Genomic DNA, 27,621 nt, shown 5'->3' with positions numbered 1-27,621 from the left:
TCTATGAACTGGCACAGTCCAAATCAGCTGGACTTTGCGTAGCGGCAGCAGAGAAGGGAAGCAACACCTACCATTAAGTGAGCACTTACTCTGTGCCAAGTGCTGCACTTTGTATATTCAGAATATATCTACTACGTACTTATGTGTTAAGAAAATATGCAATATTCATGGAATCATTTCTGTAATTTACGCAAATTTGCTTTCTGTTTGATATTGACCAAGTCACATTTGGTTTTTACCCTTATTTTCACCCTTCATGATTTGTTATCATAGCTTAAGCTCCCAGCCTCTAAAAGTCTACTGTGAGCCATCGTGAATTTCTCTAATAATCCCTCCTGGGTGGTGTTATGACATTTACCTCTTGATTGCCATACATTTGGCATTTTCTGAATGAATCTATAACTCCTTTTTATTTATATCCTAAATTCTCTCTTTCAGACGTCAAGGGATGTTTCTTCATTGCTCAGCTAGCTCATGAGTCACGTGACCAGTGTTCTGACTTTGCTGTTATTCAGTTTTGAGATCTTGGTTTATTCACTTAGCATCCCTTGACTTCAGTTTCCTCATCACTATGACAAAGGGTGGTCCTTAAGCTTCTACTGTCCCTTATAGCTCTAAAATTCTATTATTCTGTGATCCAGTTAATACTTTAAGATTCCATAATCTTTGCTCAGATTCCTTTATCTAGAACAGTGCTGTAGTAATACGTACACCATCACGTCAAGGTCTTTTTAAAAATACTTGATACTGGGCCCCTACTCCAGACCAATTATATCTGGGGGTGGAGTCCAGCAACATATTTCTGGCTATGTTTCCAGTTTGTTCAAATCTGCAGCCAGAATCAACTACTTGTCTTCACTAAGGCATCACCATTTTATCTTTTGTGTCTCTACTGGTCAATACTACAAATAATCAGATAGAAGGAAAAAGGAAAAGTGTTCTATGATCCCTCTTTATAGAAGTGGGGGCCAGACATCTGGCAGAAGAAAAGCAGCCAATAGCAGAAGAGGTATCATGGCTGTGGGAGGTGTTATAAAGGAATCATTATTTTCTAGGTGCAGAGTATAATCCTTCAAAGGCTTGGGTGGTAGAGTTCCAGAATAACCAAGAAAAAGAGTGATTGGTCTCCATTTTAACTTGTTGTAATAAGTTTTCCCCATAGAAACACACCTCCAGTTTTATCAGGCACTGTCATGGGTACAGAGTATGCTTCATGAATGTGCTTTGAGGTCAACATTGCTGGAATGGAGCTCTTCCACAAACAAGGGGCAGTCACACATCTGTCATAATACTGGCTGGTGTCCCATCGCTCATGGCCTCTCCTTTCATAAATTTTACTTCCTTGCAAAGCCATTTTGCAGCAATTGAACTGGAATCTATAATTCAGGGCTTTTTCTCTTGGCTTTGAAACATTTACCTTTCTTCCAATGGAAAAGAAATAGATGTTGTGTCAAATTCTGGTGTAGAGCACAATTTTTCAGTTCTACATGAACACACATACATTCATTGTCACATTCTCTTTCTCCAAGACCACATGAAATTCCATACCTGTATTTAATGACAGCAATGAGGGGTGAGTTATGACGAGTTCAGTTTGGGGTGAGAGGCAAAGCGGTAGAGACCCTGGTTTATGTGTCCCTCTGCGTGGAAATTATCCTCACTCTGCCGCTAAGTGACTTGATCCTGCCAACTTCTTTCTAACTTTTAAAAGTTCTCCACTTTCAAAACTATGGAGTGAGAGTGTGTGACAAAAATCAAATCTAAGGGTCCTTTCTGCAGTCAGTTTCCATAATTTCAAGCTTATGTGTCACTGGCTTCATGCTTTTTGGCAAACAAATGGATTGTCTGTCTGATTTTCCTCTTTTGATATTGAAGTTTCTAAGACTTTTATGAGCTGTGGTCACATGTCAGGCAGGGTCCAGGGGCCGTCTCCTCTAATAGTAGGCATTAGACCAGGCAATAAGTCCCAGCTGTGTTATGACATCCAGTCTGATTCTAACTTTAATTTTATATAAGCTTTTATATCTGTAGGAGAAAATTTCTTTTTTTTAATGTCCTGATATGTGAAATTATATTTATTATTTTCAACTTTTCTGGGACAGATCCCATGGGCCCTCAGCCTAATGTTCTTCATCCATAAGCAAAACTCTTTCTAGAGCTAGAAATAATGAATATTCGATAAGTGAGACATCTCCACAATTGCCATGCTTGCATTAACAGTGTGTGTGCTTCGGCATCTTGAGAAGTTAATATGTTTTTGCCGAAAGTCATTACAGTTTTTCTATGCGTATATGGATAGCTTTCAGCGAGCCATGTATCTTCTGCCCTGTCAGATACGCACAATGGTCTTTAAAAATTAGGAAGCTGATTCTCTCTGATAGCTTCTGAGTAAGTGTTCACTACCCAAGCTTTTAACGTTAGATATAAATTGACACTTGAATAGAAAATAGGCTTTAAAAATCTCTCCTCTTACTTAGCTAGCATCTGTTTTGTCGTACTCCAAATAAACATAGGTTAGTATAAAAGATTCACATTGGGTTGCAATGTTCCTGATAGAGAGGTTTGCGGACACTGTGAAACCTTGATTTGCGGTGACAGAGAGCAGCGGTTTTCCACTGTCTCTTGTCAAGCTCCTGCAGAGGCACCATGGGAGCCACATGGCCCGGGGCACATGGTTCGGCTGTGTCTGCGGTGAGTGCAGAGAAGTTAGCGGTAACACAGATGCACACTGTCACAGTAAAGAGGTGCACATGCCCTCTGCTTTTTTTCTTGGCAGGAAAGCTCTAAAACAAGAAGACTGACTAATGAGACTGCTTGGCTCTGAGCAGCGCTAGACATTGACCCAGATCACGGCAAGGGAAACCCAGACATGATTTATATTGAAATAACGGACTTGTCACTTTCAGCAGTTTTGGGAGGAGGCATCCTTATGGGCCAAAATGTTTTCTCTGTATCAGCAAACCAGTGGAGAGCATCAGAGCGTAGTGTTCCAGCTACAGTCGGGGTCAGCTCTTCCTTGTTGTTTAAAATGATCACATTGTTTCCTCCCAATTCAGTTATATAGTTTTATTTCCAGAGGAGTTTGTTTGCTATGCTATAAAAGATTCAGTCATTTATTCAACAAATATTTATGTCCATGTTTGAGGCTCTGTCTCAGATCCTGGGCCTGTATTCTTAGGGAGAGACAGAATTAATAAGCAAGTAAGTAAAAGATGTGGTGTGGCAGACTGTGATAAATGCAATGGAGTGAAATAAAGCAGTGAGTTCAGGTAGGGCCTGCAGGGTGAGGAGAGGGTGCTCTTTTAAATTATGTAATCAGGGAAGGCCTTCCTGAGGACATGGCATTTGGGCAGTGAGTCGAAGGCAGTAGGGCGAAAGCCATGTGCCTATCTGGGGGAAAGTGATGAGGTTTTGGAGAAGGGTGAGAGTGACAGAGGTGGTGAGAAGAGACAGGTCCTTCAATTATTTTGGAGGGAGAAATGACAGAATTTTCTTCCAGACTGCATGTGGGGTAAGAGAAAAATGATCAGGGATGACTTCAAGACTTTTGGCTGGAGCAGCTATAGGATGGCGTTGTCCTCTACTGGCATGGAGAAGAAAAACTACAAAAGCAAGCTTGGAAAAAGTGGGATGAGGCATTCTGCTTTAGATCTGTGAAGTCTGAAATGCATATCTGACATGCAAAGAAAGAAGTCAAGTGAGAAGCGTGGACTCTGTTGGAGTGTGGAGTTCAGGGGCAAGACCTGTGATACAGATGGACTTTGGAGGGTATCTCTGCTTAGAGGGCATTCAGGGCTGTGAGGCTGGATGAGATCATCTAAGGCAGTGATTCTAAATGAGTGCCTGCCTCCATCCTTAGAAATGCTTTTCTAAGTTCTCTGTGGTGGGTCCCAGACATTCTGGAAGCCACATGACTGTCATAAGAAGGAGGGAGTGACCAGCTGTACCAAATGCTGTGAAACAGTCAACCTAATGAAGACTGAGAACTGACCATTGGATTTACCAACATGAGGTCACCGGTGGCTTTTACAAGCATTGTATCAATGGCTCTGTGTGGCCATAGCTTGACTGGAATGGATTCAAGGAGTGAAACTGGAGTGAGTCCTGAGAAAACAACTGTTGACAAATTTCTCTATTAAAGGGAATGGAGAGGTGGGGAGTCAGCTGGAAGGAGAGATGAGAGTAAGAGAGTTTTATTGTGTAAAGATCGGGGAAATAATACTACTTTTGTATTATAGGGGAGCAGAATTTGCCACCCCAAAATGTCTTTGGCAGGTGGATTACTTTGAGCTGAAAACAATAAAGGCTCAAAAGACAAAGGAAGAAACTTTGACCTTCCCCTTAATTGCCTAAAAAAATTTTAGATGAAGGGTCTTTTCCCAGAATAGAGTTATCACCAGAGATATCTGCCTAAAATATGGGTCGGGGTAGTCGGGCAGGGCCTGGATGTCAGTGTCCACTCTGTGTCCCATTGTCTCTGCGGGGCCCAGCAGACATTTGTTTACCAAACATTTGCTTTTCCTTCTTCATGTGAATTACCCTCCTCCCCTTGGAAATCTCAAACCACTAACCCCCACATTTTCTTTTGTCTTTAGCTGAAGATGATATGTAAGGGAGGGCTTAGGCCATTTTGATGAGTTAATTCATTTTTTCCTAGGTCTTGCCTATATATGCACGTTGTTAAACTTTTGCTTGATTTTTCTCCTGTTAATCTGTCTCATCAATTTAATTCTTGGACCAGCTAGAAGAGCCTAGAAGGGTAGAGGAAATTTTCTGCCTCCTGGACAGTATGCTCTTGGAAATTACCCAGTAGGGAGGAGAAATGATGACGTAGGAGAAAGAAGGAAGAATGGGTGGAACAGCCCTACTGGGTAGGGAAGAGGGGAATGTGTGTACAGTGGATGCTTTGCTCTGGATGGGAGCATGGCTGGTTGCTCCATCCTAACAGGAGGGGATGTTTGAGTACATGGACCATTTGCAGATAGGTGAATGCTTCTGGTCACCCAGGCTTACAGATGTTTTCTTCTGAGCGCTTCTGTTTTCTCAGGGAAATAGGAAGCAAGGTCTTTAGATGAGAGAGGGCCTGGGTGGGAGGGGTCAGAGGCTTGAGGAAAGAGCACAGTGTAAAACACACATAAGGAAAATGAGCAAGTCAGTGGACAAGGGAAATGCGGAGTGGATGGGCAGTTCAAGGATTACAGGTTTGGGGGGAGAACAGCAACATGTATGTGTTTTGCAGCTACATTCAGCTGCTTGTCTGGTACAGAGGACCCGGAGTGTTGGATTCAGTCAGGGTGGAGTCTTCCAGATGAATAGGATGAAGGAAGAGGGGGCCACAGAGTTGAAGCGATATGCAATCACGTGATTATAATGATGGGCCCTACAAGGTATGCTAGTTGAGGGAAATAGAGAACACCAGGGGGTGAAGCATGTGAAAAAATGGTAGGGTTACAGCGTTGCCATATCTATAGGGTCAACTAATTGCTGAAGACATGGTTCCAGTAGTTCATTATATCAGGAAACTATCGTCTATTTCGATAAAAATTAAGCACATTCATCACTGAAGCTGATTTCACTTTGAATCTACTTAATTAAGTTTTCAACCACTAAAATTAGTTAAGTTATGCAAAAAGGACTACAGCTTTGAGCATTAGTATGCAGTCTTTCACTTACAATTATGAAATGAATATATTAGTGCATAACCTAAAAACAATTAGTGATTGCTAGAATACAGCTCAGGAATCTGTCTCTTGTAGAGTAGTAAATTGCCAAAGACACAATTGAACTACACTGATAACTTTTTCAATATTTATGCTTCTTTTTAACCCCAGTGGTTTGGGAAAATGATGACAAACAACATAATGTATCTCTCCTCCTATTTTGTAAATCACTTTAGTTTTTTCTAAATTGCCGAAAAGGGATTTACTGTGGTTAAAAAATACTTTTCAAAAATTTAATTGATAAAATTATGTTCTATAAGATGGATGCCAGAGTTATCAAATGCTTGACTTTGATAAGATTTTGTCCATTATGCTTCATAATTTCTGTATGTGAATGGGGGTTTAGCCACCCTACAATCTAATCCAATGACCTTTCACTCCCCTGACCTGGAGGGGGCATCTTGGATGCCTTGCTTCATTGCCTACTTCCCTGATTGGATGAAAACTACCATTTTCTGTTAGCACGAGGACCGGGCATGGTGGCCCATATATGGTTGTCTCTGTTCACACAGGTCACTTTCCGCGGATTCTGTTTTGACTGGTCCTGGCTTATGTTCTGGTGTCTGATGCTGGAGCCTGCCCACTCATGTACTAAGATGTAATCACATCACAGGTGTGCAGGATAACATTAACTTGTTTATCCCTTTCACTAGGATACAATATGGATTCCGGCTCTGCAAAATGGAGTGCCTCTTTCTGGTCTCCAAAAGTGTAACTTCAACCAGCATGAAATTTTGAATCCATTTAAAAACAACCAAAACACATAGGAAAATACCAGACTTGAGGTTTAACTGAATTCCTGGTTAAGATAAGATGACTCAATGCTTGCTACTATTTCTCAATTTGGGACTCTTGTGGTTTCAGTCTTTCCTCACCCTCAGTCTTGTGGTGCATACCAGTGAGAAGGGTTCAAGATTAAGCTAAAAGTATTCATTATTGTTTTCAAGGTTCTCAAGTCTCTGTCCACCAGACATTGTCTTGCCTTCATATGAGATCAGTCTGGAGCCTGCATGAGCCTAATAAGATGGCTTTATACATCCAGTCCTTGACTGACTCTTGTTGAACTTCTCCCTTGAACTACTATGCTTAGATACAGGTCTTTGACAGAAGTAATATGTTATCTGCATATAGCATATACTGCTATGTGGGTTGGATGTCTAAAGTTTTCCTGTTTGAATCATGATTGAAGATAACAACAGGAAATCCTCTATTTTTCACATATAATGTGTTCCTAAAGATGTGGGAAAATCAAATGTGGGAAAATTGAAAAGTAGACTTACATGTTACAAGGGATTTCTATTCTCTATAGAGATTTAACAAATTGTCTCTAATTACATTTTACCTATAAGCTTCCATGATATAGTTTTTACTATTCAGGATGTATCCTTAAATTTTCTTCTTTATTCATAATTGCACAAACATGTTCTTAAAGCTAATAAGCATTCAGTTGAGGCTAGAGATTCACTATTTTGTTAAACAATCTGTGTTCCTTATCAGTAGTATCAGAGTTTTCATTTTTCAGCAGTCATTTCCTTTACAAGATGATTTGGGAGGCTTAGTCATCTACTGATATAAAAGTATGGCTGTTTAGATAACTAACATTGCATAATTAGTGGTTTCATGAAGACCAGACATGTCACTGTGAAGGCAGGACTACTTACTACTTTCTAAAGCAGACCCCATGAGTAAGGGAGAGGAAAGCAATGAAGGGGGCGAGGACACAGTCGCTGACCCGGGATGGAGGAGGAGGGTGCACGGTGCTCCAAATTCACTTCTCTGTCCATTGAATGGTGGTTGGGAAACTCACTCACATTTGAACTATGTTTTGTTTTGTTTTGCATGGAGTAGTACACGGAACTAACTTATACCCATTTTATTGATTTACTTTGATTGATTGATTGATTTGCAGTTGGGAAATGGATTGTCACGGTCATTAAATACAAACAAAATGTGAACTTAAATCTGTGTTCATCACTGAAGGCAGAAGGTGGCCTTCCCGGGAGTTCCTCCCAACAATATTTCTTGTGCTAAGTATTGAGTACTGGAATGTCTCCTACTTCACTTTGGGTTTTAAGTGTGTTTGTAAATTCTCCTCTTTGTGAGGCATCGTATAGAGTAGAATATACATAATCATTTAAGTGGGTGGAAGAATGTAAAACTGTGGCTAAGGCCACAATTAATAAATTAATTAGAAAACAATTCAAAAAGCTTGGGCAGAAATGATGAGACAGGCCAACTGTTCGTTGTGGTGGGAGAGCTTACACTTTTAAATGGACCTCGCCTGGAAGACAGGCCACCTGACACTTGAACGTTGAACGTTCTGCATCATAGTCATAGCTGCTTTCAGCTCATGCTCCATTAAAAAGAAAAAAAATCAAAGAATCAAAGGCAAGGGCACATGTATTCCTTGAGTTATTATGGTCACTTCAAGAGCCAGCCAAATAATACTATGCTTTATTGAAATGATAGTTTCTTGAACGGAGCAAAATTGTGATGGAACACTGGCTAGATCCACTCAGTGTTCTGACTCATCTTGGCCTAAGCTGAATCATCTAAAGGAAAGGCCTGAGCCTAGAACAATATTTCAGATTCTAGCTTTCAAAATTTATATTGTGCCAAATAAAAAGTGGGACATTATGTGAACTATTTTTGCTTAAAAAATAAAATTTAATTAAAGAAACACTTTGCACCTGAGTGTTCATTGCTGCATATAAAATAAAATGTGAGTGTACCTTTTTTACCCATCCTTGATGATAGACACACCTGTTTGATTGTGCTGCTCTGTTTTGCACTTCACAGATACTGCACTTTTTACAAAGTGAAGTTTTGTGGCAACCCGGAGTCCAGCAAGCCCATCAGGGCATCTTTCTGACAGCATTTGCCCACTTCATGTCTCTGTGTCACCATCTGGTAATTCTCATAATATTTCAAAATTTTTCATTATTATTATATTTGTTACTGTGATCTGTAATCAGTGATCTTTGATGTTACTATTGCAAAAAAGATTATGACTCGCTGAGAGCTCAGATATGGTTAGGTTTTTTTAACAATAAGATATTTTAAAATTAAGGTATACACATTGATTATTTTAGACACATGGCTATTGCACACTTAATACACTACTGTATAGCGTAAACATAGCTTTTATATGCACTGGGAAGCCAAAAAGTTCATGTGATCCACTTTATTGTGATAGTTGCTTTATGGGGTGACCTCGAACCAAACCTGCAAGATCTCCGAGGTATTCCTGTATTCTAGAGCTGAAAGTGTGCTCCATGGATGCCCAGAGATATCTGACCACTGGAAATATACCAACAAGGAAGGGAAATGTGCTACTGGAAATATACCAACAGCAGGGAAGGGAAGTGTGCTGTCAGGCTGGTGATTGCCTTCTCATCCCTTCTCAGAACAGCAAGCGGGCAAGCCACAGCCTTGGCTCTTGTCATTTTTATCTTTTATACCAATTAAGCCCGTTAGTACACTGTCAGTTCAATAGTCTCAAAAGCAAAATGATTTTTCAAGGTACCGAGGTATCTTTTTCATTGGTTGCCAGACTAATCCGGGGAAAATGAAATCCAGCCACTATAATACATAAATCTCTTGCTTTTCCAGTTGCCTCTCTAATTATCCTATGACAGGCGCTGATACATGGTGGAATTAGAGGAATTATTCCAGCAGATTTGCCCTTCACTGCAGGCTTCAGGGTTGTTCCAAGGAACTCATGTGTTAGCACTCTGTTCTTGGAAACAGTGGAGGGTCTGGCACCTGCTGGTTTCCCCGGATGCTAAGGATCACGGGTCTCCATAGTTGGTAATTAATTCTAGCTTTTAGTCCTCAACTCATTGCCTGGAAGTTTAACTCGAAACAGCATTGACTCGGGTGTGTCACCTTGGCCACCTTTCCTTCTTTCCTATCTCTTATCACCCCACACCATCTTCTCCTGGTTACTTAAACTGCTGTTTGGGAGAAGGAAGCATTTCTGCTTTCTCCAACCAAAGAACCTGGGTGTTTATTGAGTTTTATACTTCACTGTTACAAACCACCTAAGCTGAAATCTCTAGATGGGGACAGTGCCGAAGGGTAGATTTGAAGATGAGGGACTTCACTGGAGGAAGAAGCAACATAGGGGGCAAATTGGAATGACAAATGCTTCTCTCACCAGCTTGTTCATAGACGTGACCTCCATAAGTCGGGAACAGTGTCTTATTCGTCTTTGTATCTTCAGAACACAGTCCTATGTTTGGCACTTAGGAGTACTCGGTAAGCATTTTATGCACTGAACAGAACACAGACACACAGCTGAACCAGGAATGGTGGGCAATTAATCACTGAATACATTTGATGGAGTGATGGGAGAAGAGGAAACAACTTCTTGCCTCTGGTTTTATCCCCAAATATCTCTCCTCTGAGTCCCTATTTGAAGCTATGTGCTTATATAACTCATTTGCACAATCAGCTCTAAATTGAGCTGCCTTTCAAATCATGGTATATTAACAATTGTCATACCTATGGGTAGTGGATTATTTGTGTAACTAAAAGTGCCCAGACAAAATAGTTATTTCACATAATCACTTCACAAATATGAAGCATTGCCTGCTATTTGAAATGTAATGACTTGTATTTCCAATTCCACTCTGGGTCTGATAGTGCTGGTAATGCGTTTATTGCCGAGGGTGGCTGTAGAGTCTGCAGCTGTTAGTAGATAAATCATTATCTTGGAGTTGGCCCTGTTTATCATCTGCCTAGACTTTACAAAGAGTGAAAAAAAAGAAGAAAAAGCTGTCACTCTAGTGACACTATAGTAAGCCTCCCTGATTTCCAGCAGCCATGAGTACCAAGTAGAACTATTGATTGATTGATTGATTGATTGAAGTATAGTTGATTTACAATGTTGTGTTAGTTTCAGGTGTACAGCAAAGTGATTTAAACATATATGTGTATGTTATTTTTCAGATTCTTTTCCATTATAGGTTATTACAAAATAGAAGATATTTACTATAGTTCCCTGTGCTATACAGGAGGTCCTTGTTGTTTATCTATTTTATATATACACTAATGTGTATATGTTAATCCCAAACTCCTAATTTTTCCCTCTCCCACCCTTTCCCCTTTGGTCATCATAGTTTGTTTTCTATGTCTGTGAGTCTCCTTCTGGTTTGTAAATAAGTTCATTCTTTTTTAGATTCCACATGTAAGAGATATCATATGACATTTGTCCTTCTCTGTCTGACTTACTTCACTTAATATGATAATCTCAAGGTCCACATTGCTGTAAATGGCATTATTTTATTCTTTTTTATGGCTGAGTACCAAGTATCACTTTTTTTGTGTTTGTGGGGGGTAATTAGATCGATTGATTAATGGAGGTACTGTGGATTGAACCCAGGACCTCTTGCATGCTAAGCACATGCTCTACCACTGAGCTCTACCCTCCCCCACAATATCACTCTTATTGCTAGCTTTGCAGATGTCAACCTGGGTATGTTCATATTTGAATCAGAAAACAATATTTTCCTGAAACACATTTCTTTGAAAATCTAGTGTCTTGTTCATTCATTCAAAAGGATTGCAACAGTGTAAGTGTGTGCCTGACCCTGCCAGTCAGTTGCTTTTTCTTCAAAGCCCTTTCTGAAAGGCACAAGCTCTGTGTTGAGCACGCTTGGGGAAAGTGACTGCAGAAGTGGCTGTGTCAGTCAGAGGCCAACTTGTGCTTGCAGGTTAGAGGGTCAGAACGAGGAATCTGCTGGGCTTTGGTAAACTTATTTCATGTGTAACACGTGCACTGGAGTTCTCTGCGGTTGAAGCTATCAACCAGTGAAAGCCAAACAATTGACTTGAATCAAGGACAACTGAACAAACCGGAGAGACACAACATTCAGGTTCAGGTTCAGGTTCATTTTCCATGTTCATTATCTGAACAGACAGGTCTTCTGTTGCTAATGTGGCCTCTTTGAGGCTGATGATCTTTATTATAACTTTGAATATATTTCTTTCCCCTAAAACTGGGATTTGATAACAGAAGAGTAGTTATTAAGGTGCTTGGAGCTAGGAACCTTTTTAACTTTTTAAAAGAATTTTTAAAGGACCAGCTAAAATGTTAGGTATTTTGATTTTTGGACTCAAGTTCCTCAACTGCTGTACCAGTAGAGAACACATGTTCCCATGTCTTACCTTGTAAATCTACTGCCCATAATGTAAGGGATTTTAAACCCCTCCTAATTTCATTTTTACCATTAAAATATTTGGGGCTGTATTTGATAGAGAAATAGATTGAGTCAGGAATCCTAGATTCTAGACTTGGCATTGTCTAGCTTTCTTACCCTGGGGATCTCATTTAAACCTTCTGAGCCTCAGTTTCCCCAATTGTAAAAAGGAAAAGGATAATAGTGTCTTACATTATTTGATGATCATATCCAATAAAGTATGTCAGAGTATTTCTAAACAATGTAAAGTCAGTGCTTCTGTTTAGACAAGATCTGGATGTAAAAACTGGATCGTGTAATTGCTGGAGGGGTGGTGTTCGGTTTTAATCTCAAAATCAGATTCCTTTGAAACTTCTCCATTACGGATGTTCTTATAACAGAGTTAAAAAAAAAAAAAGGAAAGAAAGAAACACAGCTACAGGCAACCATTAGGATGAGTCAGACTCTGTGTCTAAATAATGTGACTCTTTTCACATCTCTGTCCTAAGGGGTCAATATCTATAGTCACCCAAGACAAACAAAGTTATGTATGTGAATGCAAGCCAGCCATGATATCAGGCTATACAAGTACTCATTTTTAGTTAGCTCTTTTATAGCACATTTTCTTGGCTTCTTCCAAATAAAAATCTACCCTGTCAGCTTTCTGTGAAGACCCAGATGTGACTGCCCTAGGAAAACCTGAAATATAAAAATGAGAAATTTTTTCAGTGACTTGGATTCTTTTGGCTTTGGAGAAACCCAAAGGAAATAGTATCTAGTGAACATTTATTATATATCCCCCTTATGAAGAGGTTTTCTTTACAATGTTGCATAAGTCATACTAATTCCCATAAATTTTTGGTAATTTTTTAGGATTCCTGCATAGGCAAGATTGTTATCTGTAATCTTTGCAATATCTTTAGCAGAATTTTACATTTGCAAAACAGAATGTAAAACAAGTTGGAAGTTGTTTTTTTGTTTTTTGGGTTTTTATTTTTTTTAATCTAGTTACATTTTAATTGTTCCCAGTTTTTCAAAACAAGGCCAAGGATGCACAGAAATGCCTGTGGCTTGTTATTCAGAGCACGTTGCTCTATGGTAGTAGGAAAATAAGCTCAGGAGGACCCCCCTCTCTGCTGCCACCCCCTCTCTCTACTGTCTGTAGACACTCCACACATCAAACACCTAGAATTTCTGATCTGTGAACTTTACAGACTTTCAAGGTAGGTGACATTACAGCAATCTCAAGTTCAGCAAGGTGACCAAATGATTTAGTGTTAAACTGAGACCCTTGAGAATAAGGAGGGGGTGCTATTAAATTTGTGCCATGGCAAACAGCATAAATGAGGCAGTCCCAGAAAAGCAGGTAGGAAGTTGGCCTTCCCATCTCAGGTCCAAGAAGTGGTTGGTGCTGCTGAGTGACTCCAGGACTGGAACTGTCTTCTAATAGGCATTTGGAGTCTGTGTATCTGCAAGGGGCTGGTTCTAGGACCGCTACCAAAATCCACAGATGCTCAAGTCCCTTATATAGAAGGTTGAGTACAGTCAATACACCCGACCTGCTGTATCAGACAATTGGTGAATCCTTGGATATGAAATCCACACATATGGAGGGCCGACTGTAGTGACTTATGCCACAGCTTCCTGAAGTTTATAAGCTTCAATAACCATAATTCCCCAACAGCTTTTCCAAATAAGTTCTTCCATTTTTATTTTTGTAAGAAAACCAAAAACAACAAAGTCACCACCAAGCACAGGACAACTCACCAGCAAGGTCTTGGTCTCCCTCCCTCCTTCCCATCCCAGGTGCTGTCAGCAGTGTCAGGGAGGTACTGATGTTAGCTTTTCCCAAAGGGAATATTACAAACAAGGGCTTGGAAGAGGGAGGGAAGCCTCAAGTTTTTCATCAGTGAGACGTTGCTTAAAACTGATTTGCTTTAAATAACTGGTATGTTTGAAATGCCGGAAAGGAAGACCATGCTATCAGAATCATAACCCTCTTTCTACATGTATCCCTGCAAGTGACACGTTGGCTTGGTGGAGGGCGGGGTCAGAATTGTTTTAAGGAATCAGAACAGTTTCATGAGCTTGCTCAGCAATCCCAGAACAAAAACTAAGATAAAGATAAATACATGCTGTTTGTTAGGCGTATTCTATGGAGGGTCAGGGGCTGCAGGTCTAGAGTCATTGTTAGTTTATTTAGAGCCAGTGAGAAGGCTAGGTCCCAGCCTTGGACACTGGAGTCCTAAAGAAAAAGCGGAGAGAGTCCCATAACCCTTATCACCTTCTGCTGAAAGAGGGGGATGGAGAGGAGGTCTTGGCTGCTGGCCTCTCCTCAGCCCACGTGCCTGTAGAGGAAGGACCCTGATTCCTTAGGGGTGTCGGGTGAGCCCCAGGAGGCTGATCAGCAGAAAAGCACCAGGCTCAGGCTTCGGGCTGGAGGGGCCACTCGCATGGGGACCTGGCTGCAGCCTTCATCCCCAAGGTGGCCTGTGGCACAGGGGGTTTAGGCATAGCCACCAGACATCTGACTGGTGGCTGCATTGCTGCCTACTCCTCACCAGGCCTCGAAGCTGAAGAAAGAGCTCACTCCGTAGGCAATCATCACTAAACACAAAAAGAAAGAGGCAGCTGCCCACTGGTTATACAGCCCGGTGCCCTTCAGGGATGTCAGTTCAAACGCAGCAGAGCAGGTGATGAAGGCCATGATGTAAAGAACGGTGGCGCCCACGTTAAAGATCATTAACACCAGCGGCCAGGGCACCATGTACAGTTTCATGTGCAGCTGAAACAGGTAGAGGATGAAGAAAACGATTGTCACTAGCCAAAGGAAGACAGCGACGAACATCACCCAGCCGTAGGCTGGGTACTGGTGGTATGGGATGTCGGCAATCAGGGCCCACACCAGCAGCCCTAGCACCAACTGCAGCAGCATGAGCGCACCGAGGCTGGAGCACACGAAGCCCCAGATGGGGGCGCAGCGCCGAGACCCAGGCGCCGGCTCCCTCGTGGGGCTGCTGGTCCGTGTGCTCGCTTTAGCCGGGAACTCGGCCATGGCGGCTCCCCTTGCCTCCCGAGGTCGCTCTGGCCGCCGCTGCCGCAGCCGCCGCCGCTCCCACGGCGGGTGCCGGCTCCTTCGCGGCTCCTCGCGCGGGGTTCTGGCTCCCGCTGCGGATCTCGGCGCTACCGGCAGTTGGTTTTGGGTAGCTTTCCAAACACTTCCACCTGTCACATAGGATGTCCAAGACACGTGCTGGGAACAGATTACTAAACTGTCTGTTGCTCATTTTACCAGGCTCCTACCTTCCTGGAATTAAACCTTGCAACCAAGTTGAGGGACTTGAAACTTGAACTAACACTAATTTGACCTCATTCTGTTAACCAACAGACAGGATAGCAAGACTGAAATTAGGATAGACATTTACTTGGGCTGCTTTTTCCCCTCTTCTCATCCAATTTCTCTCTCTCTCCCTCCCCCCGTCTCTAGGGAGAAATAAGTGGGATGTACTAATATTGAATAGATAGTTATATATGTGATCGTGCATATGAAATCATCTCTCTGAATTACGGACATTTGAATCGTTTATGGGTTGGAGCTACTCTGACTTTTCAGCACAGGCTATGGTGTTGACATATGTTTTCATTTCTCTTGATGGATACTCTTGGTCTCAGATAAGTGCATATATAACTTTACAAGAAACTGCCAAATTGTTTCTAAAGTGATGGGACCATTTTACACTCCTACCTGTAATGTATGAGAGTTCAGTTGCTCTACATTCTTGCCAACACTTGGTATTGGCAGGGTTTTTTATTGTAGACATTCTAATGAGTATGTTCTAGTATCTCATTGTGGCTTTACCTTGCATTTCCTGATGACTAATGATGATGTGCACCTTTCATGGCTTATTACCCATTTGCATGCCTTCTTTTGTGCAGTGTCTGTTCTCATCTTTTACACACGTATCAGATTGTCTTCATATTACAGATTCTAAGAGCTCATTATATAAATTACATAAAAATTCTTGGCCAGATACGTGTTTTGCAAAAATTTCCTCCCAGTTTGTGATTCACATTGTAATTTTCTTAAGACTAACATTTGAGGAGCAGATATTTTAATTTTAATGAAGTCCATTTTATCGTTTTTTTATTTTTACTTTTTGATGGCTGGCATTTTCTTTTATTTTTTTCCTAAGAAACACTTGCCCACTTCAGAATTGAGTTTTCTTCCTCTAGGTTTTGTTCGGAAACATAATTGATTTTTGTCTGTTCATCTTGTGTGAGAACACTGCTAAATTCAGTTATTAATTTTTATTAATTTTTGATACATTACTTAGGATTTTTTTCACAATCTTGTTGTATGTAAAGAGAAACAATGTAATGTTTTTAACACATTTTAGTATCAGGTTAATACAGGCTTCAGAAAATAAGTTTGGATGCATTTTCTCCTCCTCTAATTCCTGAGTTTGTGTCAGATTGATATTAATGGAATGGAATCTGTCAGTGAAATCATCTGCGCATAAAGTTTCCTTTGTGGGAAGCCTTTTGATTATAGATTCAAATTCTTCAGTAGAATTAGAGCCATTCAGATTTTCTGTTTCCTCTTGAGGTAGTTTTTGGTAATTCTGATGTCAATAATTTATGTTTTTTTTCATGATTAAGCTTGCTAGGACTTTATCATTTTTCATATTTTTTTCAAAGACAATGTTTATTTGTTAATATTGTTTTCTTTGTGTGGATCTGTGCTTTTTATTATTTTCTGCTTTCTAGGCATTTTGGGATTATTTTGATCTTTTCATAATTATTGTTAAAGTAGACATTTAGATAACAGATTTTAAATCTTTCTCTTTTTAAAATGTAGTCATTTCTAGTTATAATTTTTCCTCTGAGCACTATGGCTATCTTTTATATATTCTAATGTGTTGTGTTTCATTATCATTTATTTTGAAAATTTTTTCTAATTTATCTTTGACTCCTTTTTCAGTCCATGGATTATTTTAAAATATATTGTCTAATTTTCAAGCATTTGGGAATTTTAAAATATCTTAGTGTTACTGACTTCTAATTTGACTCTTTCATGATCAGAAAATGTATTTTGTCAGTTTCCATTTCTTTTGCAATTTATTTAACTTATTTTATGGTTCAGCATATGGCTTATCTTAATGAGCAGTTTATGTGCTATTGAAACAAATATGTATGTGTAATGCAGTTGGATAAAGTCATCTGTAGCTGTTAATTAAGTGAAGTTGGTGGATGGTGTTTTCAGATCTTTAATATGTTTACTGATTTTTTGCCTACTTGATCTATTTACTGATGAAGAAGTAATTTAAAAACCTCAACTATAATGTCTATTTCTTTAATTCTGGCAGTTTTTGCTTCATATATTTTGTATTTCTATTGCTAGTGCATATGCATTTAGCGTTGCTAGGTCTTCCTAATGAATTGTGTTTTTTTGCCATTGTACAATATCTCCTTTTTATTCAACTAATACCTTTGCCTTTAAGACCAATTTGCTACTTATACAGCCTCATCATCTTTCTCATCCTACTATTCACCTGGAAATCTTTTCCAATCCTTTTACTTTCAACACATCAGCATGTTTCTATATTTGTAAAATGAATCTTTCTAGTTTATAAACTATATTATCTAGCTGAATCACTCTTTAATATAAAGTATAATAGTCTTGGCCTTTTAATTGGGTTGTTCTGTCCATTTGCATTTAATATGCTAATTAATGTTGCTATGTTCAAGATAAATTTGCTATTTTTCCCCACTTGTCCCATATATTTTTTCCCCCTCTATCTTCTTTTGGGTTCATTGAAATCTTTTACTTTTTCATGTTATTCTTCTTGTTTTTCTTTTTTTAACCTATTTCTGTTGTATTACTTTCAGTGGTTGCTCTAGGACACAATATTCATCTTTAGTTTATCAGTATTTCTTTAGTTTCACTACTGCACTGCTTTTCATCCTCTCCCCACATTCCTCTTCTTACACTTCATGCCTTTCCCTGTATAAATTTAATTGTCTCACATCAGTATAATTCCATGTAACTGTCCCCCTCAGTGCTTTAGGCTGTTTTTATTTCTTTTACTTTTATATACATTATTAACCTCATCTTGCAGTTACGCTATTTTTACTTTAACAGGCAGTTGTCTTTTAGAGGAATAATAAGAAACATTATCTGTTATATTGCCCGGGCTATTTTTTGGTTTTTTTGTTATTCATTCCTCTGGGATGGAAATGAGTTGTGATCACTTCTACCAGTTCTGAGTTCACCTAGTATTCTTTTCCTTCAGCCTTAGGTCTGCAGGCAATGCATTACCATAGCTTTCATTTACCTTAAATGTATATATTTCACCCTAGTTTTCCAAAGCATATTTTCATTCAAATATAGAATTCTGGGTTGACAGTTTTATTTTTCTTTTAGCACTTTAAATATGTTTTTCCATTGTTCTCTGGCCTCTATTGTTCCTGTTGAAAAGTCTGCCATGATTTGTATCATTTTCCCCCATCAATCTTTTTCAGTTTTTTTCCTTATTGTTGGAACCATCAGGTTTTATACTTTTTAATTAAAAGATTAGTTTATCTCTGAATTCTTATTTGTTTGATTTTTTAATGAAAGCCATATATATTATAAACTATATATAAATACATGCTATAAATGCCATGATTTCAACAAACTTTTAATCAAAACATGAAGACAAGATATCCTTATTAAATGCTTTAATGTCTGCTCAGTTTGAAAATTCCCTTTTAAATGTTGCTTGTCGGGTAGTAATATATGTAGAGTTTTCTTCTATGAGGACATGGGTAACATTTAAACAAACAGTAACTTGTGTGAGATTTTTCCTTTAGTCTGGTTTCTTCTTACTAATGGAAATAAAATTACCATTACAGTAAGCTGGAAGGCTGCTTCTAGTCCCCAGTGGCATGCTTCAGAAACCTTGTTGAGTTTTATGCATCTGGTAGAGACAAGTGGATCATCTTTCATAATACGTTCTGTGTCTGCTGGCCTCCGGACTGAGTCTGCTGTTGAACCTTGGCCTCTCAGTAACAGAAATCAGCCCTTGAATGAAGAGTTATTAATGACATTCATTAAGCATCAATTTCCATTTCCCCCAGGGAGGAGAAATCTCCTAGATGATTTGCACAGTGTACCTCGTTTATTGTGTTAAATGTATTTAAATAATGATGGTTGAGTTTTAAGTTTTATTCAAACTTCACAAAGTTGAGTCATTTGTTCTGTGTTATAAATAAAAGAAAAGATACCACAGTTAAGAATTTTAATAGAACTGGGGTAAAAAATAAATCCATAACTTAAAATAGGTAACGCTATCATCAACTAACCATGACTTGGTGGTTAAAGAAATAGGTGTCCGGTTCCTCCTGGCTGATTTATGGTATTGAAAACACAGCTAGACATTAAAGTCTCTCTGGAAAAAGAAGAATGATCAAAGGCAAAGAGCCTAATATTCCATTTACAAGATTATTTACAGGATTATTTTTGTTCACTTTCCAAGCTATTTCTCTTTGTTTTGTTAATTCTCTGATCATCATCTACACTTATCCAATTTACTTTGGAATACATCTTTAGATTTTACCTCAACAAGTAAAAATTTTCTTCTGAATGAATGTGTCATCCTTTTATTAACATTCACACTCCACGTACTCTAAGGAGTTCTTGCTATATATTTCTGTCCTCTTCCTTTCCTCACCCTAACCTCACCCCAAAGAAGTCGTCACCTGATTATAGTGTCTTCAGTTCAAGCTGCAGATAGAGATCTTGTCCGTGACATCTACAATGCTGTTTCTTGCTTAGGTACATCATATCTGATTTTATTTGGGCCTCTGGCCTATCATACAGTTGGGTAATGTGTAATGATGGTACCTTGTGAAAAATAATTTCTGAAACTCTTATGTTTCAGCAGGTTCTTTTAGGGGCAGCGTCCTAAAGATTGGGTTAATAATCTCTTGGAGGAAGTCTTGAGTAGCTTAACCTGGATGCCACTTGCTTTCTCTGCAAAAACATCTTTAAGCTTGAGATGTTTTCCATTTTCAGGTCTATTTTTAAATTCTTGATGTTTTCTGAGACCTGGATCTTTTTTCTTTTTTAACAAAGTTGAATCAAGTGAGAATCGACATTGTACACTGAAGCTTTGATTGAGAGTGGGTGATGATTCATACATTCTGAAGGTTAGAAACTCTAAGTGGACACTTAGGAATTTTGCTGCTTTGAGTTGCTGGCTGGCCTCCCTCCATTTCGATGGAAACAGTTGTGGTCCATTTAATACTATAAAGAGACATTCCTACATTTCCTTAATAACATTTTTGGGGGAAATTAGTGGCAAATTTTTAGATGGTAAGAATATGAACCTTCCTAGATGTTCATGTGGTTAAACTTGTTCATCAGGATCTATTTTAACCACCTCACTGGTATAAATAAAGTAATGTAAGCAGCGCTATTCTCTACTAATAGGTCCCATAGATTGAAAATGAGCTTGTCAGCTCACCAAATCAGGCATGTGATCTGGGGGTCTTCATCAACTTCCTTCATTCTCATCTTATTTATAAGTTAAAATAAAGGGTTTTTTTTGTTTCCTGGGGTTTGTTTGTTTGTTTGTTGCTTCAAGTGTTGTTGCTCCTACTGCAACAGTGGCCCAAATTGGCTGACATGACTAAAATTGTCTTGATGGAAATCCTTGGTTTAATTTTTTCCTTTGTGTATCTACTGGTGGTCTTTCTGCTCTTGGCTAAAGTCTGAACCATCTCTATGCTTTGTAGCACTCACTGACATAAGAGGATCAGTGGACTCGGGGCTTCAGCTGGTGAATTTCCCTGATGGCAGCCAGGGCTGAGGGTGGGAGCTGCGAACACTCATGGACTTGATCTTTGCTGACCTCTGAATAATAACAGGACAACGATTTTTAGTTTTATTTGACATGACGACAAATCACTGCTCCTTGTGGAATCAAAAGGGTCATTCTTTTCTTAAATAGACCAAAATTTAAAAAAAAATTCTACAATGTATTATAAAATTTTAATATCTAAGAGTAGTCTGACATGACAAGACATTTTATTTAACAGTAAACAATTAAAAAAAAACACTTTTTTCAAGTTTTCTCCTGGATCCTCAGTTTCCCTTCTTTTGTGAGTAGAATTCTATTTTGGATTAGGCTAATAGTCAAAGTTCAGAAACTGCCAGAGCATCTGTGATATGGCTGTGTTCTCTGATGCCAATGCTTAGCTGTTGCTAAGGGAGTATAAGAAAACAGTGGCTACTCATATTTTATTGAGCAGACTGCACATAAATTCTGACTCTAACCAGAAGAACGGGTGCTTTATTACAACAAAATGACTTTCTAACCTGGAACTTGGTTTCATATATACTCTATCATACTGATCTCAATTCTGACATTCAAACTTTTTGGCTTGGAAAAAAATGTTTATATATTTATAAGTTGTATGCATTATACATGTACAACCTTCAAACTGTATCCAAAACCCAAGTGAAGAACACAGCTATTATCACTGAAGACCCCTACGTGCTTTCCCATTTCATGTATCACCTTACTTTTTATGATAGCTTTACCATGAATGCTTGTATCTCTAAGAAATATATCGTAAATTTGCAGGTGTTTGAGATCTATAAAAATATAATTATACTCTGTTTTCTTCTGCAACCTTCTTTAAAATTTTTTTAAAGTTTTAAATGTAAAATACACTTAAAATAAAATTTAGTATCTTAACTCTTTTCAAGTGTACAGATCAGTACTATTAAGTATACTCATATTATTGTGCAACCAATCTCCAAAATATTATCTTGCAAAACTGAAAGTCTAACCCATTAAACAACAGTTCCTGTTCTCCCGACCCTCAGTTCCTGTCAAGCACCATTCTGCTTTCTGTCTCGATGACTGTGTTGGCTACCTCATATGAGTGGAATCATACATTATTTGCCTTTTTGTGACTGACTTGTTTCACATAACATAATATCCTCAAGTTTTACCAGTGCTGTAGTATGCATTAGAATTTCCTTCCTTTTTAAGGCTTAATGCATCATTCTTTTGCTCCATATTAAACTCGAGGCCTAAACCATGTTGGTATTTATAGCTATTGTTGTTTAATTTTTACTGCTATATATTATTCCACTACATGATCATTCCATAGCTTATTTACCCATTCTGGTTTTTGTGGACTGCCAGTTGTTTCTAGGGTTGGTTGGTTTACTTATGTTATTACCCGTTCCTCTGGAGAGGTCTTGCTCATAGCACCTTGCTTGTGTTTTGCGTACCTGTTCAGGAGATTTTATGGAGTATAAACCTAGGGATGTGCTGAGTGATAGAGTATACACATGCCAACTTTACTAGACAACGCCAAATTCACGTCCAAAAGTATTTATACCGATTTATATTTTTGCATGAGAGTTCTTGTTGCTTCATGTCATTGCCAGTGCTTGATATTGTCAGAATTTTTCATGTCTGCCAATCTGGTGAGCGCTAAGTGATATCTCATCAGGGTTTTATTTTGCATTTCCCTAATTGCTAACAAAGTTGGGGGATCTTTTGGTATGTCTGACTTGAATCTTCAAATCCTTTTTGGACTAACAGTGAAGAAATATAAGTTGAGGGAGAAACAGAAAACTTTCTCTATATCCAAACTTTAACTCTGTAGCTGTAACTCTGTAATTATTAACTCTGGCAGCTTTTCCCCCTGGTGCAGCAATTTAAATATATAAAATGAACACTGCCTTTAAACCCCCTGTTGAATGACTTCTTTCCTTCTAATGCTGCTCACAAGATTTGAATGAAAGAAGGCCCATGGTCTACTAGCCCCACTATGAGAAAGCTCAGAGGACCAGAGTCTAACATTTTTGACTGAGAGATGACTGGGAATATGTATGTGTGGGTGTAAAACACATTTTTTTTAAACAAGAGGACAATTATCTTCTTCCTTTTTAAAGTCCCAAACCGCTACCCCAACATCCTCTTTTGTTTTTAGCTAAAGATGGTATTTAAAGTGAGGATTTCAGCCACAGGGGGGAGATATTCAGTTCTCCTGTGTCTCTCCATGTTATTAAACTTTTGTTTGATTTTCTCCTGTTAATCTGTTTCACATCAATTTAATTCTTAGACCAACCAGAAGAACTTGGAAGGGTAGAGGAAAATTTCTTCCTCCCTTACACTGTATATACTGAAATACTTTTTGTTCCGCCCTTCTCTACCCATGACTAACAGTAGCCTGGAGAGTTCTACCAAGTGGAAGACTTACTTGTATGAGTCTTTGGTCTGATGCTCAGCCATCATTATGTTTTCAAAGGGCATGCTGAGATAAATGCAATGGGTATTTAAGGTATTTTTAACATCGTAAGTATGTATGGCATACACACTGCCTGGAGTGATCAGAAACACAGTGGGTGCTCTGTAGACATTTGGTGATGGCAATGAAATGCTAAGAATGGGTGACCTTAACAGCAGTGCAGATAATGCTACTGTGTTAGGTATTAGTCATGTGATCTTAGTTTATACCTGCAATAACCATAATGAATATTTATAAAGCATGTTATATTTGGCAAAGCTTTTCTTAGATATATTTGTCAGGATAGGCTAAGTTCGGCCGTACTTAGAACAATCTCCAAAATATTCTTGGTTTAACACAACAAAGGTTCATGTCTCATTCTTGCAAAGTCATCTGTGGGGAGAAGTGGTCCCCTAGACCTTGATCAGGACTGCTTTTGCTTGAGACACTTCAGTATCAAAGTGTGCTACCAGGGTCACCACAGCAAGCAAAGGGACAAATCATATATTGGCTCTTGACTGCTTCTACCTGGAATTGACATATGTCCCTTCTGCTCAGATTTCACTTGATTAAACAAGTCCTGTGGTCCCATCAAGCCTTGAACTGGCAAGTGCAATCCTGTTGTTCCCGAACTGAACTCAGGTCCCCTCACTGGACACGTGGCAAAGTCAATCTCCTGACAGCGAGTTGTGGTGAAAGAAAGCCCAGCATTCATTGCAGGGTGTCCAGGAGGAGAACGGGCAGCTGGAGCTCAAAAGACCCAAACTCCCGTTGGCTTTCAGGCAAGGGTTTTAAGAGGCAACATTAGAGGGTGAGGGTCACAGGGTGTGTGATCAGCTGGTGGACATTCTTCTGGTGGGTTGGCGGTGGGGTAACAGTGTTTCGGGAATCTTAATCATCAGCCTTCTGGTTCCAACCCGCCTGGAGACTACGTGCTTGTGGTCAGCATGTAGTCACCATCCTCCACCTGGGTGGGGGTCTTGGTTTCCGCAGAACAACTCAAAGATATGCATCAGATTGTTACGTAGATCCCTTGAGGAGGAATGAGGAGTCCTGTGTCTCTATTTTATCCCTGAACTATTGTGCAATCTACCATGACTTTTCTGGCTTAAGTGCATTTCTTCATTTTGCAGTCCCTCACTTCTGTAACCATTAACTGTCTGAGTCTGCTCTTTGGAACTTGGGGAGGGCCCCACAAGAAGCAAAGGGAATGGAGGGGGTTGTACTGGGGAGGGCCTCCTGCTCAGGTCCAGTCCCCCCGCACCCTTTTCTTTGACACTCCTCCATCCTGAGGGGAACAGTGCAGGACAAGAAAGGGAATGAAGATTAATCATAAACTCAGCAGAGGAATTCAGTTTTAGGGGCACTCAGTTTCACTGTGACCCAGAAAGAAATGAAAACATGAAATATTGGTGAACAGAGTAGTCACTCCACCTGCGTTATCTAATTTGTCACTGAGTCTGTCAATGAGCTCTATGAGGGTCAAAATTTTAGTACTCTTATTTTGCAGGTGAAAAAAAAGAAAAAAAAAGAACCAGAAAGGTTGAATAACTTGCCCACGGCCACACAAATAGTAAAAGAGGGGCCAGCCTTTGACCCCACCCCTTGAACTCCAAACCTCTTATTCTTTCCACCCGTCACAGGGATGAGTTCATTGCTCAGAGTGTGTGTTTAGGAACAGACTTCACTTGACTTGGTTTATTTTGCAGAGTAGTCACCCTCTTGGCAAGCATGTATCTAAAGTATCAGTGTGCAGTCAGCCATCTGACTCTGAGGGCAGGAGGATTGTAATGCTTGTTTTTTTGCTGCTGAGAAAGTTCCCAGGTGGACAGGGGGAAATCTGCCCAAGACCCTGGGGCACACCCGCTGTCTGCTGAGTGGCCCTAGAGGATCTGAGCAGAGTGAGTTTTTGGAGATTGTCTCTACACACCTCTCCACTTAGAGACCAGCCCACTATGTGTCCCACCATGACCTGCTCCACACCCACAGCCAACAGCCCGGAGAAAAAGGAAGTTCAGCCATCAGCCGGCTTTCCTTTGGGAGCCAAAGTGTGGTTTCCACTTTACAGAGGATGACAGTACATCCTTAAAAGGTTCAATCACTTGTCCAAGGTCATAGGGATAAAGGAATGTGGGAGGGGGAGCCCTGGACTCCACAATCCTCAGAGAAACCTTTTTTGGTTGTATCAGACAGCTTAAAAGGGGCCCCACAGAATGTTTGCTGTGAACTTCTGAGAGTAGATAAGAGAAAGAAGGGGCTGTCCAGCACCCATCTGCTGCAAAGAGTCCATTCTTTGGTAAAAGGGAAAAGAGTTAATGACTGTCATAAATCAGTCTATCATTATCATCCCCCAACAAATGTGAAACATTGAACAATACGTGTGAACCATTCCCTCGAAATCCAAGACTGAGTGTGTCATGGCAGGAAAGAGTGAACATGGGTACAGACTTGCACACACACACCCCAAACATACAATCAAGACTTTTCTCATGATCTTATGTTCCTAGTCTCTTCATTGTTCAGTCCTTTCTGAGAATAACCAGATGTAAAAAGGAATGTACTTAAACAACAAATAAGAAGTAGAGGAAAAAAAAAGATTTTTATAAGTATTAGGGGTTTGGGATTATGTGTGGTTTTAGTTTTTCGTTTTTTTTTTAATTTGGGGTAAAACTCTAATTAGGGCCAATTTTTATTTTGATTTCTATAAAGTAGTCTTACTACCAAAAATATTTCACAGGCTCCCCAATTTGCAGTTTCTTGTAGATTTGTGTTCGGGAAAATAGTTCTGGATGTATGGCTTAAGAAAGTGGATCATTTCCAAGACCAAGTCCCCAGCATGCATTTGGTTTCATGATTGCTGTGAAGTCATGTGGAATGTATGGGAACAGTCCATAAGGTCAGACAGGCAAAAAAGCAGTTCTGATTACTGGAGCCCAACAGGTTGTGGACATCAGAAAACAGAGAAGTCTTGCTGTAGAGCTGATGTGAAATCCACCCCCCCATCCTGGCTCAATTTCTTAGTAACTGATGATCAGACAGACCACTGCCACCCACCATGACTGACTGCCTTTACATTTTATGAATGCCTTTTTTTTCTTTTTGAGAATATGTGAAATTTAATGGGCTAAATTCTATCATGGGAGGAATGTTTATGAGAATAATAACTGCATTCCTCAATGACTCAAATATTTATACACGGAGGTGTTGAGGCCAGTGTATATGAAGTGGTCTGACACAGCTTAAAAGCTCTTGATGGATTTCTACATATAAATAATTGACATAAAATCTGCGTGGTGTTCTCCCATGTGTATTAAAGCAAATGGCCTGAGGATCAGGGTCGGACTGCTGCTTTGCTTGTGTTACTCAACAGATAGGCTGAGTCTATTTTCTCTTCTCCCTCCTTGATTTTCTCCTTGCTGCCCTCTTCTTTCCTTGTTGTCTTTCTTCAACAAATAATTATTGAGGGGTAACTACAGGCTTTTCTAGGTGCTAGAGGAACTGCCATGAACAACATATAACTGTCTTCTCCTAGAGGTAACATCTGAGAGTAAAGGGGACACATTGCAACAAATAGAGAAAGATCATTTCAGGGAGGGATGAGTGCTGTGTGGTTAATGGGACGGGGCTTGGCAGTGATGCCAGATTGGGTAGCCAGGGAAGGAGTCTGCATTTGAAATGTGAGCAAGTGACCCTGGGAAGACATGGAAGAGAGAATCTCAGGAGGAGGGAAGAGCTGAAGCAAACGCAGAAGGCAGAGGGCGGGTTTGGTTCTGAGAGCCTGTGTGGCTGGAGCAATGACAGCAGGTGATGACAGATGCAGGATGAGAAGGTGGCCAGGACCCAGATCGCACACTTGGGATTGCCTGCTGCTAAGGAATTCAGATTGAAGAAGCTATTGCTGTATCATTTTGTTTCAGAAGTTTTCCACGGTTTGGGTTTCATCTTCTCAGCTATACGTCCTCCAGTTCTGCGGCTAATAATTTCCCCTTCGGAACCGTGGCCCCCTACTCCCTCGAAGGTGGTGACATTACTCTCTCCTCATTTTTTCCCACCCCTCTGACTTCTCTCTATGCTCATTCACATACTCTTCCTCAGCAAACCCCTTGGCTCTTGCTGTGCCCAGGTATCACCCTCGACAGTCCTCTTTCTTTCGACACCCTCTCTGGGTGACTTCTTTTGGACCATGGTTTCTATTATGACTAGTTTCCAGCCCAACCCTGACTTCTCAGCAGAGTGTAGGGGCCAGCTGGACATCCAGTGGGAGATGTCCAAACTTTTCAGTGTCAACTTTTCTAATGTCTCCCTTTCCCTGAAGGATGAAACCAAAGTTCCCGAGTGACCCTCTATGCTCTGACCATGCTTCATCTTCAACCACGTACCTGTATCTTCCTCCCAAGGCTGTGAGACACCAAGAGGGCAGCTCATAC

At 39.9% G+C, this 27,621-nt stretch overlaps 2 protein-coding genes across 2 annotated transcripts in view; one reads left to right on the top strand and one right to left on the bottom strand.

Moving 5' to 3' along the window:
• Positions 1-27,621, top strand: part of KIAA1217 (KIAA1217 ortholog) — a 669,685-nt gene that overhangs the window by 132,745 nt on the left and 509,319 nt on the right. The window lies entirely within an intron of this gene.
• Positions 13,588-14,957, bottom strand: LOC140691543 (plasmolipin-like). Its single transcript, XM_072955219.1, has one exon. The coding sequence runs from the start codon at positions 14,955-14,957 to the stop codon at positions 14,460-14,462; it is 498 nt and encodes a 165-aa protein (XP_072811320.1). The 3' UTR covers positions 13,588-14,459.

The sequence above is a fragment of the Vicugna pacos genome, chromosome 35, assembly GCF_048564905.1.
Source record: "Vicugna pacos chromosome 35, VicPac4, whole genome shotgun sequence".
Taxonomy (NCBI): domain Eukaryota; kingdom Metazoa; phylum Chordata; class Mammalia; order Artiodactyla; family Camelidae; genus Vicugna; species Vicugna pacos.
The sequence above is the reverse complement of the archived record's forward strand: the minus strand, read 5'-3'. Positions and strand labels throughout refer to the sequence as shown.